Raw genomic sequence first — 18624 nt, forward strand, 5'->3', positions numbered from 1 at the left:
GAATGGGTGTTGTGGTATGGGAGGAGTAAACCTTCAATTGAGGAGGAAGTAGTAGGAGGAACTAGGGAGCGTAACATCTGTATAACCTTAAGTTTTTTCTGGAAAAAGACTTATATAGGCTTAGCCTGTTGTCTGATTATTTTAACAATGCTATATTTGTATGCATAAATATTTGTAAGTATTAAATATGTATTGTTATATGAAACTACAGAAAAAACCCCAGCACATTCAGTCCAATGTTGAACTTATAGACCATAAACTATATGATGATCCTCACCCACTAGATCAGTTGATCAAAGACTTTAAACATAAATCGGACATATAGTGTATTATGATGATAATAATATATAAAGCTACTGAGTAGAAGAAGTGGTGTGTTATGTTGAAAAGAGATTTAACAGGTCTTTGCGCTAATAAGCTGTCACCAACTTTGGCCTATTGCATGTAGAAACTTTTAATCTAAATTCATAAAAGCAGATATATAGAGTAGGGCTTGCATTACACCCCCATCTCGCATATGGAGTAATTTAGTTTTAGATTTACCTGTTATGGTCAAGCATAGTTTGTGTACCTTTTACCAATCAGATATCATCAAAGGTAGACTTGATATTATGATACTTTTGTGTCAATATAAACTAATGTTTGCATGGTGCACAAATGCATGAAACCTATAGCTAGTGGGCGATTGTGTGAATGTATGGTGATTGATTATTTATGGTATCACGGAAAAGCATATAGAAAAACTCACGAAATGCAAACATACTAAATAGAAATGATCCAATGGCAAGATTTTTATACAATCAAACTTTGTTATCTCAAATTCGAATTCAGATAAATATTAGATAACACAGTTACCTCGAATACTAGGGATATCTCGAAGTTTTGTATAACCCCCACTTACTTTGAGATAACAAAGTTCGACTGTTATTGATTAAAATCATAAAATGAAATTATTGATATTATATGAGGGTATAATGAGTGCATGATAAACCAAGACATGAATATACTAAACTGTACATGCACAAACCATGCAAATCGACACAGGAGTCAAATGCACCTGGAAGCAGCTGAAGTTATAGGCAGGCAGCATAGAGCAATAATATGACCTTTGGCCTCTATTAAAGTGTTTTTGGACTTTTTGAACTTAAAATGACTCAACCGCTGAAACCCTGTTTTATTTGTATTGTATTAATATTTTTATATTAATGGATCATTATTTTGTTTCCCGCTACTTTTAAACAGTATGAAAATTCGTGATGATTAATATTGCTTGTAACGTTTTTTAAATGTTTAAAATTCTCATGTTTTCTTCAATAAACTCCTTATCATAACAAAAGAGAAATCATTGTTTGTTTACTTGATGTTATTTCTTTTTAAGGTTGATTTGTTCAAAGTTCCTATGTAGAGACAATTATATAACGGGCATATTTCTTAGAGAAATTGACATTAATTCATGACCAAAATCACCTATAATGCTAATTATTTTGTTATTGCTTGTGTTAATAATCCTGAAAGAATATATTTGTCTAAATTAACCAAATAATAACAAACTAACAGCACAAGTTAATGAATTATCAATTTTAAAATAAAAATCATATTTTTTTCCAATAACGATTGTTTTTTTGTTTTTGTTTTCTTTCAATCTTAAAACAAATTAAACTCTTAATTCATATTTAAAATCCATGCATTGTTTATTAAAACATTTAACTGCCTGATTTGAAAAGTTATTGTCCTATAAATTTCACGGGATTACAAACAAATTGAATAACGAGCGTTAATATAGTGATATCAGACAAAATGACGTCACCAACATAGTTCTTCATATCACTAAACCAATAGGAATTATTCGACTGATTATTTTCCGTTTTGTTTGGTCCGGTTATACTGGGACAATGCATAGCAACCTTAGTACTATTTATGCATTGAAAAAATGAAGTAATATATATGTATTAAAATACTGCATTGGATAATTTGTACTTTTAAACTTTAAAATATTTTTCTGACATTTTATTGTATTCCAAAACTTTTATGATCGCGACAGGTGGTGACCAAAGACACAATTTTAAATTTCACATATGCCAGGAACTGAATAAACTAACACTAAATTACACATATATAAAAACGGCTTGCTACAATGAAATGAGTTCATGATGATTTAAAAAGCCAAATCTTTGCAATTTCAGTGTGTTTAAATAGAAATAAAACCAAACTATGTTATGAAAAAAATAAATTTGAAAGAATAAGTGGTAGCAAACAGAATATATAGTGAAATTTAGAAAATAAATTGAGTGTCACAAAATGTATAATGAAAAAAATTATGAGAAAGTCAACTTTTAAATTAGAATTTCATATCCGGATAAAGACATAGTCACACAACAATTATATTTATCCTTTAATAATCCGTGATAGCAGTCATGTGAATTTTCGAATCAGAAAAGTATGTTCAAACTTAAAGGTAAAACCTTCATTAGTAAAATAGAGCAGGCGAATATTTCTGAAGATTAAAATAAAGTTGAAAACTATATAGCATTCCAATACATGCTTCAATCGCCTATTTCCTTTTTTTCTTAGTTTACTTTAATTCGAATTTGAAAAAAAACCAAGATGTGCTTTATAAGAAAGAAAACATGACAAAATAAGTGCAAACTTATTTCAGGAGATGAACAAAACAAAAATAACCGTTCCAATTATAACAAATATTTAGATTTTTTCTATAGCTATTTTAAAACATTCCCGATAGAAATAAATTTACCAGAACCTTGTTGTTATTTTTTTTCAAATCTCTTAAAGCACTTTTGGTTCCCTGTAATACATTCAGATAGAGACAGCGAAAATACAGACAGTCATACATAAAAAATATATTCATTTAAATTATAATTGATTGACATATATTTTCAAACATTTTGCAATATTTAGGGGGGTTGTCTGTGGAAGGCAGTTGTCTAACATAAATGGGAAATCGAAATACAGCATGAATTGAACACTTTTGAACTTTTCCTTTTACTGATTTGACTGCTTTTATCATTCCATTCTTATAACATCATTAGAATTTATTTTAATGCGTGGTTGTCAATATAAGACATTAAAATAACTATTTATTTTACTTATGTTCCTTTTTTCCTATTTTGAAAATTATGGTCAATTTAGAAGAGACAAAAGCTATTTCTTAAAATGTATATTTTTAAAGTATAGGACTATAGCATGGTATGGCATTTTGTGTGCTCATGTTTATTCTTACACTAAAAACTCTATTTCAAGTTTTATGAAAAGAACGTCAAGCAAATAATATTATTGTAATATAAATGATTTCTCTTGTTCATATAAGGAATTTTGTACCTTGCATTTGTATATGTCCTCATTTAAAGTTTGGTTACTACTCGATTGACCAGTGTCAATTCCCGAGTCCTTAATCTGATGTTCTGCCCATCTAGATTCTTGATCAACTGTTTTGATCTTTCCCTTGCCCTCTGAACAATGTGAGCGTTTGGATTTGGCCATTGTGAGCTGACCTGAGGAGCCCTGATGATACCTATAAGCTTGCTGCCTACAGCTGCCTGCAAGAGCAGACCCTGCAAACGAAAAACCAAAGCAATGCTGAATCCAAAAGCTGCGAATAGTATGTAACAGAATAAACACACACACAAAAATATGATAGATGTCCATTCCGTTTGATGGTTACAAATTGAGGAAAAGGTGTTGTTTCTCATAAAATTCAATGAAAAGAGAGTTTTTTAGTGTTCTTAAATGATGTTACCTAAAATCAAACTATTGAAAAGTAGGTTTAAGCTAATCTTAAAGCATATCAGAAAAAATCAAAATTATTTAAAGCATGTTTATAATATAAAATCAATGGGTAATACAAGAAAATAGTTTAATTTTCCATAACTTTTTTAATTTTTTTTTATAAAATCATAGCTTCCATCAAACGTTTGGGCATTCATCATAAATTTCCTAAACAAAAACCGCTGTAATGATGAACTCCATGCTGTCTTCTCTGGCCTAATTATTTTTTTTTTATTTTTTTTTTCTATTGATGTATCATTAAATTTAAACACAATTTTGAAGTAAAAAAATAATTGAAAAAGACAGCAAGGATACTTTGTACTAACAGCTGGAGTGACCTAAAGTTAGACAATGTTTCCTGAAATGTCATGCTGGTCAGAATTATGACTGTTTTAGAAACATAAAAGCACGACAGTCAGGAAACATCACCATTTATATATCTTAAACTATAGATATGAAATACATCTAATTTCCATGACAACCAAACAGATTGGATAAATTTAGTCTACGTGATTGATTTATATGTATATTGAGGCGAAAATCCCTAAATGTCATTCAATATTTTGATAGATTGGTTGTCATTCAATTAGATTTTTTCACTATATAAACATCCCATATTTATCCAGTAATAAGTTATCCCATGGTTAATGTAAAATACAATTAAACGGTTCAAGCACCCTGGGCTTATTACGGGATAAATATGGTTCGTGTTAAGTATATCATAACAACATTATACCACTAGACAGCAAGCATCATTCACTGATGTCACAACAACCACCTTCATCTGCACCATTTCTTTTCATGCAAAGGGCAGATAACTCACCGATAAAAACTTTTTGATTTTTGCTGCTAGTATTTCATCTTTTCTCCAGCGTTCCTCTCCCATTTCAAATTCTCCTACAGTCAACATTAACATACTTCATCAAAATCCATCTCGATAGCCATTATTGAATAATACTTATATAGATCGATGAACAACTGGCCTTCAAACCTTTTTGCTATACCATGCATATACAGAGCATTACCTACAGAACATTACCAGGGCAAATGACATGTTTCAAACACTTGAGAAAAATTCAGATTTAGACATTTAGGAATATGCAACTGAACGCCAGGCACCAGTTTGATCAACATTCCTAAACTTAAACTTTTGACAGGAAAGCATTATTGGAGTCAAAGGAAAACATCTTCGTTAAGGAAGCTTTCCGTAAGATACTAAATCATATGCTTACACGTGGAAAATTTAGTTTTCTTCAATTAAGGAAAGTTTATGAAACATTGGGATTCCAACCAAGGGAATTAAACTCTGGGCGGAAGTTTAGCAAAATGAGTTATACCTTCCATTCGACCCACAAGTCGTTCGTCCTATTTCTAAGACTTAGTCCCAAAGAAAGCACTCCTCTGTTCACATACCCGAATACATTTCAAAGAAGGCTAGGTTTCTGTACCATTTTAGCAGGAGAGATTCGCAACCGGCTTTGAGACTTGGGTAAAATATTTCATGGTAATTAATAATTCTGCAATGTTAGGCATTAGATGTCTGTACCACAAGGACTTATTTCAAATTGTGAAATTGTGCCAATCTAAGACCCTTTGAGTATGAGTGCATGCAAATTATTCCTTTATTCTTTTTATGATAGGTAAAAACTGATAAAAGGATATCAGTATTTTCTTATACATTTACATATGCTATTATTATACCTTAAATATTTCATTTGTGTAAAAAATCAGAACGTTCACTAAAATACATATTATACATTTGGGTTTGCCAGAAGGATACATTACATACCATTGTTTACCCGGGATATGTATAAAAACCAAGGATATATACTATATGTATTCATATATTATTGCATAGTTGAAATCTGTGATTAGTGTAAGAGATCCGAATATATACTACGTGTACTTACTGTATATAAACATTATATATGTAATTGGTATAAGAGTTTGGATATATGCTATATGTACATTAATATCTGTTACATGTTTAAGAGTTCGGAATATATTCTATATGTACGTTATATCTGCGATTTGTGTAAGAGTTAAGAATGTATACTAAATGTACTTATATATATATTATATCTATGATCAGTTTAAGAATTCAGAATAAAACTACATGTGCTTACATGATTATTATATCTGTGATTTTTGTAAGAGTTCAGAATATATATAAAATATGTAAATACTAAATGTACGTATATATACATTATATATATTGTACATGTGCTTTCATGTACATCTGTGATTCGAGTTCAGTCTATATACTACATTTACTTTATACATTATATCTGTTATACGTTTAAGAGTTAAGGATATTTATATACTAGAATATCAACACATTATATATTTGTTTTGTATTAGAATTAAGGATATATATGCAACAGTATAATCTGATTGGTGTTCGAGGCTGATGATACATTATAAAATGCAATGCACTAAGAGGCATATGTTATCAGTTATTAGTTTCATCTGCATGAAAATTCCTTTATCAGTTTTGTGTTGTTTTACTTAACATATGTCCAGCGACATAGTGCACAGTAATATTGACAAGTCAGTGACATTTTTATGTGTTACCGGAGTATGTGTCATATCCAAACTTCTATTTTGCAGTTGATTTAAATGTACTTGAAAAATAATGTTACCTTGTTAAGTAATATTTTCATAAAAATAATAATATTACCGTACCGTAACACTTCTCCTTTGCTAACTATTTCGCTGGTGTTTAGAATTCGCGAATTTAAGAGGAATCGCGAATATATTGAAAATACTCCCATCCCACCCATCAACACCCCAACTCTCATCTCACCAACCCTTATCCCACCGCCATGACGTAGGCTCTTGTTATCACAATCAATTATAAAATGTGATTTTCATCTCTTACCTCAACTACACTTTCCAGAGTACGATACGTATTAGCCATATTCATGACAACTGTCGGGAAAATATTTACACGATTTGAATACACATTGACGAGACGTGTACCCGTTCCTAAACATATTTATCTTCAACGATATATACTCAAAATACATTTTTATGTACAAGAGATCCGCGGAGAATCGTAAACAGATGTACAACCAAATTTGACCCCTGAGAGTAGGTTCCGTAAACGATTTGAAGCATTATTTAAATACTGTCATTTTTCCTACATTGTATATCATCAATGTTGAACTGAAAGGAAAACGTACTGAATTAATTTCATTAAAGTGTATCGGCTACTCAGATTCTGATTCGACTGTATCCTCCAAAATATCTTTTTACAACCTTAGTCACATTTCAGTATATTCGAATTCAAAATGAGTTTCTTCGCTTGACATTCTTCTGTATGCACACTAATTACACACATCATATACAACTCAATCGTTTGAGATTTAAGTACACCGTCATACGGACAGTACGGCCAAGTACGCCTGACAGTTTAGGGAATGCAAAACTATGCTGAGTTACAAGGTATAGGGACCACAGAACCAAATCAAAAAAAAGATCGTCGGTTTTTCCCGTTTGGGCAGAAGATTTAATAGGAAGGTGAATGCATCGGGGCCTACTGATTGGATATTTAGGTGAGAGAAGTTTCCGAAGTTTTATGTGTGGCCTTGGCAATACATGTAGATGTAAAATGTATGGAAAAAAAGTGTTTTTTTTTCTAGCCTGTTTTTGTCATATGCTAGATGTGATAACACATAAGTTAAAGTAATCGAAAAATTTTGAAGTACGGCGATTGATTCTTTGGTAAGGAGGTCATAAAGCCATGATATAAGTAAAAGTTTGAGAGAGTATAACTTTTAACATAGCGAAATGAACAATTATCTGTATAAAAGTCAGCAGTTTAATTGGAGCGCACTGAATACAAAAATCAATTTGTCTTAATTTTCGATACATGAACTAAATACAAACTACGCATATTAGGGTACATACGTGTACTTATCCAAAGAAACCATGCTGGTAGGACGTAATAATTGTACCTTCTTCCCCAATTGTAAGATCGTCACTTCCCAATGTTTACTGATATCTTCCTTACTTTCCCAATGTTTACTGATATCTTCATCACTTTCTCAATGTTTACTGATATCTTCTTTACTTTCCCAATGTTTACCGATATCTTCCTAACTTTCCAAATGTTAACTGATATATTCATCACTTTCCCAATGTTAACTGATATCTTCATCACTTTCCCAATGTTGACTGATATCTTCATCACATTCCCAATGTTTACCGATATCTTCATCACTTTCCCAATGTTTACCGATATCGTCATCACTTTCCCAATATGGACTTAAATCTTCATCACTATCCAAATGTTAATTGCTATTTTCAACAATGATCCGAGAGATTTAAAATGGCTTTATTACCAGTATTCACAAGAAAATGTGTCCAGAAACTAGTACAGCATGATTATTGTTATCATTAGTATAATTATTATTATTCATAAATTCTTAGTATTGATCTAGTATTCACCAAAAAAATTGTCCAGAAACTAGGACAGTATGTTTTTGATAGATCTCGCTAGGTTTCTTATATTGATCTCCCAAGTTATCATATAAAACGGGGTTATGTTAGTCATCCAGTCAAATGACTGCATGAGCTATTTATACACACAGGACATCACGATCCCAATGTGGTAATGATGGCAACAGGTGGTCCACACCTACTTGTACTTAGTTGCGCTTCCTATATTGTTATAACATGTTAGTTTCCATATATTTTACCACGTTTTTTCGAAATTACTCAGATATTAATCATTAATTGCGCCGAACAAGTGCTCTCTCTCTCTCTCTCTCTCTCTCTCTCTCTCTCTCTCTCTGCTTATGGAGAATTAGGCAAACTCCGTTGCTATGGGGAATGTCATTTCCCGCTTCAACGCTGGATTGGACGGTTTCACTCAACTTATTTCTTAAGTAGCTGTCAATAAATGAAGTACTATGTGTGTGCTAATTATCCAGTCAGTATGCGCCAGAGAATTGGACAAAAAACAATTAAATTGGAATTTTTTGGATAATTTCAAATTTTGGCGGGAAAAGAATAAACTTATCGGCCAATGAGGTGGTATTTCACCTGAACCAAGTCACTTAAAGTTATAATTTGCTGGTGTTTGTATGGATTTATTTGAGGAATTAACATTTGGATTAGGTACTTTATTGATAACAGAATGAAGAGCTAAAGATTCGGAAAACAAATACATACGTTCATATTAAAAATGGAATGTGTAGTTATTAATGCGCGTGGTGAAAACAGGAATGAATTCCTCATCTGGGGTTTCCCAGCCCACTGTTCAGGTCAGGGTCACTACTCGAAGGAAGATAACCACCCCACTATATATGCATCATGAGAAACATGGTCGGTCAGCTGAGTGACAAAGGTACCGTATTTAACATTTTATACAAGATACATCCACTTGCTCTGTGATTAGACTGATAAATGAGTGTTTTAATTTGTTGGTGTTTAAGTGGTGATCTTGGTTCCATGTTAACCTGGAAAATATCACGGATATGTTTTCTCTACCTTGCATCTAGTCAATCTTGCAGCACCTTTATAGAAATTTTTGTCAAGAGTTTTGTTTAACTTGAATTTCTTTTATGAAATTCTCAAAAATTGCACTAAAAATCTTTAAAGCATAGTCAGACGCCCTGCAAAGTATATGTACTAAAATAAAGATATCACTAAAATTTTAAACACTTACCTTTTTCAAATTCTTAGATCCAATAATTGAGAAATATTTAATAAAAATCCATTTTGTTTGAAATAAGATATAATGAAAGGTCAAATAAAATGACCTTGACTTTGGAGTAAACACAAAAACCAAACCCAGGCAATAAAACACGAAACTCATCACCTTTTTCACTTATGACGCTTTCTATTTCCAAATCTGGTTCTTCACAGCTGGAACATTCCGGTGTTGAGCGAATTTCGTCATCAGAGCTACTTATAGAATGCTGCTGGAGTTTCTTGCCCCTCCGATGTTTGTGGGGTTTCGGGGGAGGCGGTCTAGCACAGTCGGATGGATCCGAACTTAAAGAATCGTTTCTAGACATTGATATATCTAACTTGCGACTACGAGAGTTGCGTCCCGTGGCAGCAGTACTGGGATCGAGATGTTGCTTTTTATCGTGGTATTTATCAACTTGATCTTCCATTACAGTAGGAGAGTCCCCTACCCGTTCTATACGTATATTATGCCGATTAAGGCTTGGTGATCGTACATGGGAATTATATATTTCCGGGTCTTTCCGTCGTTCCCGTGTATCTCCCACTGTGGGTGACCGCCTATCCTTGCTTCCACTACCTAGTCTATCACGGGGATGTCTATTGTTTAAATGTCTAGAGCTTTGTTGGCTATCACGTGAGTGGGGTGACCCGCCGGGTTTTCCGTGAGGGTCCCGAACTCTGCGCTTGTCATTTTCTAGAGAGTCCAACTTTTCTCTTGAACCTTTCATATCCTTATCTGCATAGTCGTAGATATTAAGATTATCTACTTGCGCTGATTGTCTATCCTTGCGTTTATCACCGGGTACGTCCCGCCTTCGTGAACCCTCTTCCCAATCCCGCGGGTCTCGATTTGACCGATCGTCACGTCCATCCCTGGTCGATCGTACAGTTACGTCATCCCGAGCTCCCCTGAAAGGATGAAAAGGTCAGGTAATCTGGATCTGTATTTTTAGCCCCAAAAATGTAAAATTGAAAATGTTTTCCATTATCTTATCTTCTAAATAATTAAAATGTACACCGTTTGCTATTTTGGCGAATTGGTGTATTGCATTGTCATTGTTTCAGAAGAACAAATCTATATCATTATTATGTAGTTACAAAAGATTTCCTCATCAACACGGTACTTCATCAAAGCGTCTAGTCACAATAGAATCTCCCGCTAAGATCTGGGAATAGTTTTGTCTCATTTGTTTAAGAATCAACACTGCCTTCTTGTAACGTTTACAAACCAATGCGTAAATTAAAATTGCCATTGGATACACGAAAAAAGCCGATATACGATATTTCCATAGTAGTATTTCTTTCTCTTGACCTTACAGCTGTTTATGAAGCAATCCTTATCGATTAACTTTCCTCCTTTAGAGTGAAACCAATGAAAAAATATGTTTATATTGCTGCATATTCTCACCTTTAATTGACAACTATAATATCAGGTTTTTTTCTAGCTGTTAAAAGGAATTCGTGTCAAAAATACAGTAAAGTTTCTTATTGCTGAAAACCTTTATGACAACTTTTGTCACATTTTGACAAAAAAGTAGTATCTTTTAGAGTATAAATATCGACCTTGTCTCAAAGAAAATACTTTCACTTTCATTTGCAGTTTGGTTTATCATCACTGCCCTGTGATAATTGTACCTCATTCGTCCTAAAACCCATATAGGCGCATATAATGGCTATCAGTGTCACACTTTTTAAGATGTGTACAATAAGAAGTTAGAACAGAATGACAGGAGAGACATGGAGTCCGGTATCATAGCCAATACACATGATGTTTACCATTGAGATATATAGCTTTCTATATTGACCTTTAAAGCCTGATTCTGTATTTGCATCTGATGATTAATACTCTAATACACAAGATTCTACAGCATATTGTATTTAGTATAGGTGTACCAATAACAACAGTATTCAACATATGCACTATCATTTTCTTTTATCTCTATTCATACTAAATTGATAATGTTATCTTTTAAATACTTTCCACATCCTTTGATTATGAACACATTTGTTCATTCATTCCAGAACACATATCTCATAGTTAATTCTTTACTGTACCTTTCTCCATTAAGGAACATAATTATTGTCCCCTTCCTTTTTGAAGTAACATTTTTACTATATAATCTCTTTGTGTAGGAACATTTTTTATCATACCATTTCTCTATGTACTGTAGGAACATTTTTTATCATATAATTTCTCTGTGTACTGTTGGAGCATTTTAACTGCATCCTTTCTTTTTGTAGGAACATTTTTACTGTACCATTTCTCCATGTAGGGACATTTTTACTATACCATTTCTCTGTGAAGGATCATTTTTACTGTTCAATTTATCTGTACAAGGCCAAATTTTACGATACCATTTCTCTATGAAGGAACATTTTTCCTGTTCAATTTCTCTGTACAGTGCCATTTTTTATTATACAATTTCTCTGTGAATGAAGATGTGTACTGTTTAATGTCTCTGTACAGGGCAATTATTTATTATACCATTTCTCTATGTAGGAGCATTGTTATTGTACTATTGCTCTTTATGAGAACATTTTTACTGTACTATTTCGATGTGTAGGAACATTTCAACCTTACCATTTCTCTATGTAAGAACATTTTTACTAAACCATTTATCTGTATATTGAATCTTTTACCATACCAATTAAGTAAGATTATCATATTTTGTTATCTAGATATATTATCGCTAAAACAGATTTCCTGGTGCAAGTATATTTCATTTCTCCATATAGAAACATTTTTCATTATTTCTCTACTATATCCAAATCTATAACATTTTCCCATTTTATCAACTACATATCTAAAACACATTCCCTTACTCCACTTCTTCATCTAAAATGTATTCTCTAAACACCCTTCTTTATCTCAAATATATCCCCTTCTTCAACTTGTTTATCTAAAACATTTTTCTTTATTCCATTTCTTTAAAATATATTCTTTTATTTCATTTCTTTATCTGAAATATATTCTCATATTCCACTTCGTTATCTAAAATATATTCTCATATTCCACGTCTTTATCTAAAATCTTTGCTTATTCCACTTATATACCTGGAATATACTCCATTATTCCACTTCAATACCTAAAATATATTCCATTATATCGCTACACCTAAAACAATCCTTTTTTTAGCATTATATTCCCTTTTTATGTTATTGAAGACTACTGTGAACTTGACATACCTTGACCTTTCTCGGGATATTTCCCTTTTTCTATCCCTGTCATCCATTAGCCTATCCACGTGTGGATCTCGCCGTTTATCCTCTGAGTATTTCCCTTTGTCCATATGTTCCGGGTCCCTGGACTGATCCCGGGACCGAGGTTCGCGACCTGCATCCCCTCGGCGATACCGTGATTCCTGTTCAATATTTCTCCATTCTTGAGCATTATATCGTCTGTCTGTTTCTGACAGCCGAGACTCACTATGGTGGCGGTTGGCAGCAGGGGAACGGTCACGAGTTCGACCCCTTTCTGATGGTAGATGACCTCTGTCACGTGACCCTTTCTCTTTGTCGGCCATGTCTGGAGTAAGATTTTGAGACCCTGTTCTATCACTATGATTTTTTTGAGCATCCAACGAAAACTGTCTCTTCAGTTCCCTCCCCTGCAAACTTCCTGTCCGTACGATTTTGTGACCTTTTTTGTCATCCATATTTTCTTTATCAGGCCCTTCCCCGTGCATCTTTGGTCGTTTTTCATTTGGAGGACTGATGTTTTGTCCAGCAGTACCCTCCCCCTGTGGTAGAGCATCCAGTTGGACAGGCTTAGCCATACCTCCATGATACCACTGCCCAGTCTTTGCCAAAATGTCCTGCTTTTTCTTACACATATTGCAGGCCCACACCATCTATAGGAAAAGAAACAAATAATCATTGACGATTCAAACAACTATTTCTGTAGTACAAAAGACAATGCTATCAACATTTGTTGATGCACTCATAAATTTTAGTGCGAAAATTAATCCATCAGTTTAGAACAATTATCAATTGATGCAACCACAAAACGTAGTCATAGAAAAATATATACCGAAACTACAATTAGTGCAATCATAATTAAGTAGAATGTGTTTACAGTACATCCAGTCAAACTTCGCATTACATTTACAGAACATCCTATCGAACACCCCATTACATTTCAGTCTGTATGATTTCGGTGGGAAATCCCACATGGACTGACTTCATCATCTGTCATCCTGAGACTGCAGGAGGCATAACGCCTCTCTGAGATATCAAATATATTTCCATTTTCTGAATATAAGTATAACATTACATCACCACACACAGTTCCTCTTACCCCTACAGTTGATGGCTGTCTACCATATAAACACACCGAGTTTATTATACAATGAAAACAGATATTTAAATGATTTTAGAAACAATTGTCAAATATCAAATTATTTTTAGTCACAACTTATCTACTTGAACATCGGGTGTTCTTTTTCTGGTGTATTGACAATGTAACCAAATTAGAGAATAGTGCGAGGCTTAACGAAAATGAGATCAAGTATAATAATTCTTTGTAATTTAGATATTGATGAAAAATTCTAAATATCATCATAGTGAAGGTTATTTGGGAGATAACTACATCATATATAAGAAACTGATTGGACTACACCGTCAGTTTACCAATAATTAATGCTGCATTACACCGTCATTAACTTCAAACAATAAATGATAGACTACACATATCTGTATGTCAATCAATCAATGATGGGCTTAACCGTCTGTACGTCAAACTATTAATCAAAGACTACACCGTCTGTAACGTCGAACAAATTAATCATAGACTACACCGTCTGTAACGTCAAACAATTAATGATGGCCTAAACCGTCTGTAACGTCAAACAATTAATGATGGCCTAAACCGTCTGTAACGTCAAACAATTAATGATGGCCTAAACCGTCTGTAACGTCAAACAAATTAATCATAGACTACACCGTCTGTACGTCAAACAATTAATGATGGTTTAGCCCATTCCAACAATTAATAATGAATTAATACCGATTTTAATTCAAACAATTAATTATAGAGTACACCGTCAGTATGCCAATCAATTAATGATAGACTACACCGTCTGTACGTCAAACAATTAATGATGGACTACAAAGTCGGTAACGTCAAAACATTAATGATTGCCTACACTATCTGTACGTCAAACAATTAATGATGAACTACAAAAATGTACACTGTCTGTAACGTCAAACAATCAATGATTGACTAAACCGTCTGTACGTCAAACAGTCAATGATAGACTACACCGTCTGTAACGTTTAACGATAAATGATGGACTACACAGTATGTACGTCAGGAATTAATGATGGACCTACAACCTTATAATGTCAAACGTATCTGAATAATATATAACTCATAAGTATGATTATTGTCCAATCAGATTATTAAGACCTAGAACATGCACTTAATTAATCAAGGCACGTCAATGGCTTTCATATATTTACAGGTATGGTTCCGCTAGGAAAAAAATCCAATAATCATTCCAGATTGCACATTTCTATCTTATTTAGCTATGTACTAGTTTCTTTATTCATTAAACTATGCTCATGCAAATACACATCGTCTGATCATAATCAAATACTTTGTTGCTAAATGTGATAACAGATACCCTGGAAAGACTTTAAGGGATGAATCATTTTTAATATTACGATTTTACTTTTAAATTCAACTACTATTTGGTATTTGGAAAATGGTTTCATGAATAAAAGCACAAGGTACTTATATCAAAAGGAACCATAAACTAGCAAGTCCATATTGTCACATGTTGTTCAGACATAACACTAGAATGCTAAAATAGACACACCAGTATTTGTGTGACACAATAAGCCAAAGTGCTTATCGCATTAACCAAACATCTGTCAATGGACATAAAGATATAGATGTTTGTTGTATCCTGTTTCGATGAATTATGTATATATACTTTTATATCAACGTATAGTCGATGGTTAAATCTCCTATATCACACATGTATCATTTAGTTATCATATGATTGCCAATATTTTGGATTGACCATCTGGGTTTAAAAGATAGTTTTACCCGTACAGAATATGCATTACAACAACCTAATTCAAACTGTTCTTTCTAGTGAATTAAGCTATGAATATATTAAAGAAGTTTAATGATTATATTTGTCAGACGAAATTATAAGCATTTAAGTTTCCCTCTAAATAACGAGGTTGACATGTATATTTCAGGACCCCGAGTTTCAGCATTGTGGCAGTGGTTGGTTCCTTAAATCAAAGAAATTCTTTCACTCAAACTTTTCAGTAAGAAAGCATTCAGTACATAATGTAGGGAAAGTTTCTCAACCATGTCTTTTTCCTGAAATCCAATAATGGTTGAACTCCTATGGAAAATTTTGTCCCTAAGCATTTCCCTAAGTTAAGGAACTTTGAAAAACTGGACCAAGTATCTTTTTCTGCTTTTATATACTGTTCTTCCCTTAGGGTCCAATAATGTGTTAATGAATTCTTCTTCGTAAATAATCATTATTATTCTCTTCATCAAATGTCTTAAACTCAAAATAAATTACTGTTCATCTCCATAATCTCGTGTGATCCTTTGTTTAGAATAAGATGTCCATCCCAGTCGGCTTTGGGATATTTTTTTTACAAAGTCATGATAGATTAAAACCCCTCTACCAATATTAGGAATAGCATAGGGAGTTAATTCCCATGTATTTCTCTATTGGATATATTCCCATGTAGGAAATACAGTAGATAGACATTAAGTAACACCAACCCCCTTCCCCTTCCCAGGAAGTAAGGTAATTAAGCCCCCTACAGAAAACCATAACCCTAGTAAGTTCTAACACCTAGAATTTGCCAAAGACTTATCGAAGAATTCTATAACAAATTGATACAATGAACTTTTTTCTATGGTTCCATTGAACTCGTTGAAAACGAATTGAAAGACACCCTTTGTTTATAACTGTGGGGAATCACGTGGTCTGAAAATACGAATTCAAAATGGCGGCCCCCAGTGCAGACAGCATAAAATGAGGGGAGAGACTAAAATACTCATTACATAGGCTTTTCATAGTAACGAGCATATGCTATACTATAATCTAGACATATTCATACTTGATATATGCTGGAACAGTCGGTAGCTTTTCGTAACAGTCTGACCAAAGTTTCGAATCCGAACGAGTCATCTGACGAATTCGATACGAAAATTTAGTCAGAATGTTACGGAAAACGTAAATGAGGTATGGATATGTCCAGATTATAGTAAAGCATATGATCGCAACTATGAAAAGCCGATATAATGAGTATTTTTCAGTGTCCTACCTCATTTTATGCCATCTGCACTAGTGGCGCCATTTTGAGTCAGTATCTTCAGCCCAAGTGATTCCCCGCCATGTTTATACACCATGGAATTCTCAGGTTAATTATTTTAAAACAATTTTACTTTAAGGTAAAATCATACCTGGATTACGAGTTTCTATACATATCCACACCTGGACTCATTGCCAGACATGTGCTAAAATTATGCAAAGCTTTGAGCCTATTTAAGTCCAATGATAAAACACATCAAAATAAAAATAAGAGATCCCAGAGGAATGTTGACGCCCATCAATGTATGATCTTTATAGGTTCCATGTCAGATTGATCTTCTCCCTATTTTTCACTTCCTCTTACTAATCTGTGTAAATTGAGAAACATCCCTCCAGTACTTTTCAAACAAGGGGAACCTATGAAATTTAAGATTTAGCGATAATGGCTGTCTGTCGGCCATGTTGTTTTTAGATTGGTCCCAAACTGCAATACGAGGGACCAATGAGAACCTACATATGAAATTTGAGAAAGATCCCTTGAGTACCTTCTTTAAAATAGCGATCACAAACTTCAATTGTCAAAATCCAAGATGGCTACATGTTGGCCATGTTGTTTACCGACTGGTCTCAAAATGAATTATGCATAACTAGGGACCACGAGGAACCTACATATGAAATTTCAGAAAGATCCCTTCAGTACTTTCTGAGAAATAGTGATAACAATCATCAATTGTCAAAATCCAAGATGGCTGCCTGTCGCCCATGTTGTTTTTGGACTGGTTTCAAAATGAAATATGCAAAATTTGGGACCACAAGGAACCTACATATCATATATGAGAAAGATCCCTTCAGTACTTTCTGAGAAATAGCGATAACAAACTTCAATAGTCAAAATCCAAGATGGCTGCCTGTCGGCCATGTTGTTTTCTGACTGGTCCCAAAATGCAATATGCATAACTAGGGACCAAGGGGAACCTACATATGAAATGTCAGAAAGATCACTTTAGTACTTTCTGAGAAATAGCAATAACCATCTTCAATTGTCAAAATCCAAGATGGCTGCTGGCGGCTATGTTGTTTTCAGACTAGTCCCAAAATAAAATATGCATAACAAGAGACCTAGGGCAACCTACATATAAAATTTAAGAAAGATATATTCAGTACTTTCTGAGAAATAGTGATAACAAACTTCAATTGTCAAAATCCAAGGTGGCCGCCTGTCGGCCATCTTGTTTTCTGATTTGTCCCAAAATGCAATAGGCATAACTACCGACCAAAAGAAACCTACTTATGAAATTTGAGAACGATCCCTTCAGTACTTTCTGGGAAATAGCGATAACAAGAATTGTTTACGGACAGACAGACGGATGGATGGACGGATGGATGGACGGACGGACGGACGGACCACTGACCACGGACGCAAGGCCATTTGAATAGCCCACCATCTGATGATTTGTATGTTTTCCTATCAAATTTATCACTATGCTTACCTCATTTATGTCAATATCTGAATGGATTTATTTAACGTTTTTTTTTCATAAGAAAGTAAAAGAAAGTTTAGATAAAAAAAACAGATCATGGTAGGTAAAAATGGATTTTCATTGAGATACTTCTAAATATGGAAAAATAGATTGATACATTCTTTAAGTTTAAATAACTTATTATAAAAATCCTAAAACATAAATGTGAAAATATACTATTGGTAAGAATGTTAATTTTTGTAGATGAATGTTTCGGTTCAAAGATATAGTGATAGAGACACAATTGCTTCTCACTAAAATATTTATATTATACATACATATATTTGTTTATTTTGAATGTGACAACAAATAATTGAATAAAAAAAGTA

At 33.4% G+C, this 18624-nt stretch overlaps 1 protein-coding gene across 3 annotated transcripts in view; it reads right to left on the minus strand.

Annotated features, from left to right (window-relative positions):
- The window catches only part of LOC117316461 (regulating synaptic membrane exocytosis protein 2-like), a 94687-nt gene that overhangs the window by 33374 nt on the left and 42689 nt on the right, over window positions 1-18624 (minus strand). For all 3 annotated transcript variants that reach the window (XM_033871054.1, XM_033871053.1, XM_033871051.1), the window contains exons 4-6: window positions 12670-13334; window positions 9611-10392; window positions 4607-4680 (exon numbers count right to left, since the gene is read on the minus strand). In XM_033871054.1, the coding sequence (XP_033726945.1) occupies window positions 4607-4680; window positions 9611-10392; window positions 12670-13334 (1521 nt within the window). The remainder of the gene's footprint in view (window positions 1-4606; window positions 4681-9610; window positions 10393-12669; window positions 13335-18624) is intronic.

Source organism: Pecten maximus, chromosome 18 (assembly GCF_902652985.1).
Source record: "Pecten maximus chromosome 18, xPecMax1.1, whole genome shotgun sequence".
NCBI lineage: Eukaryota > Metazoa > Mollusca > Bivalvia > Pectinida > Pectinidae > Pecten > Pecten maximus.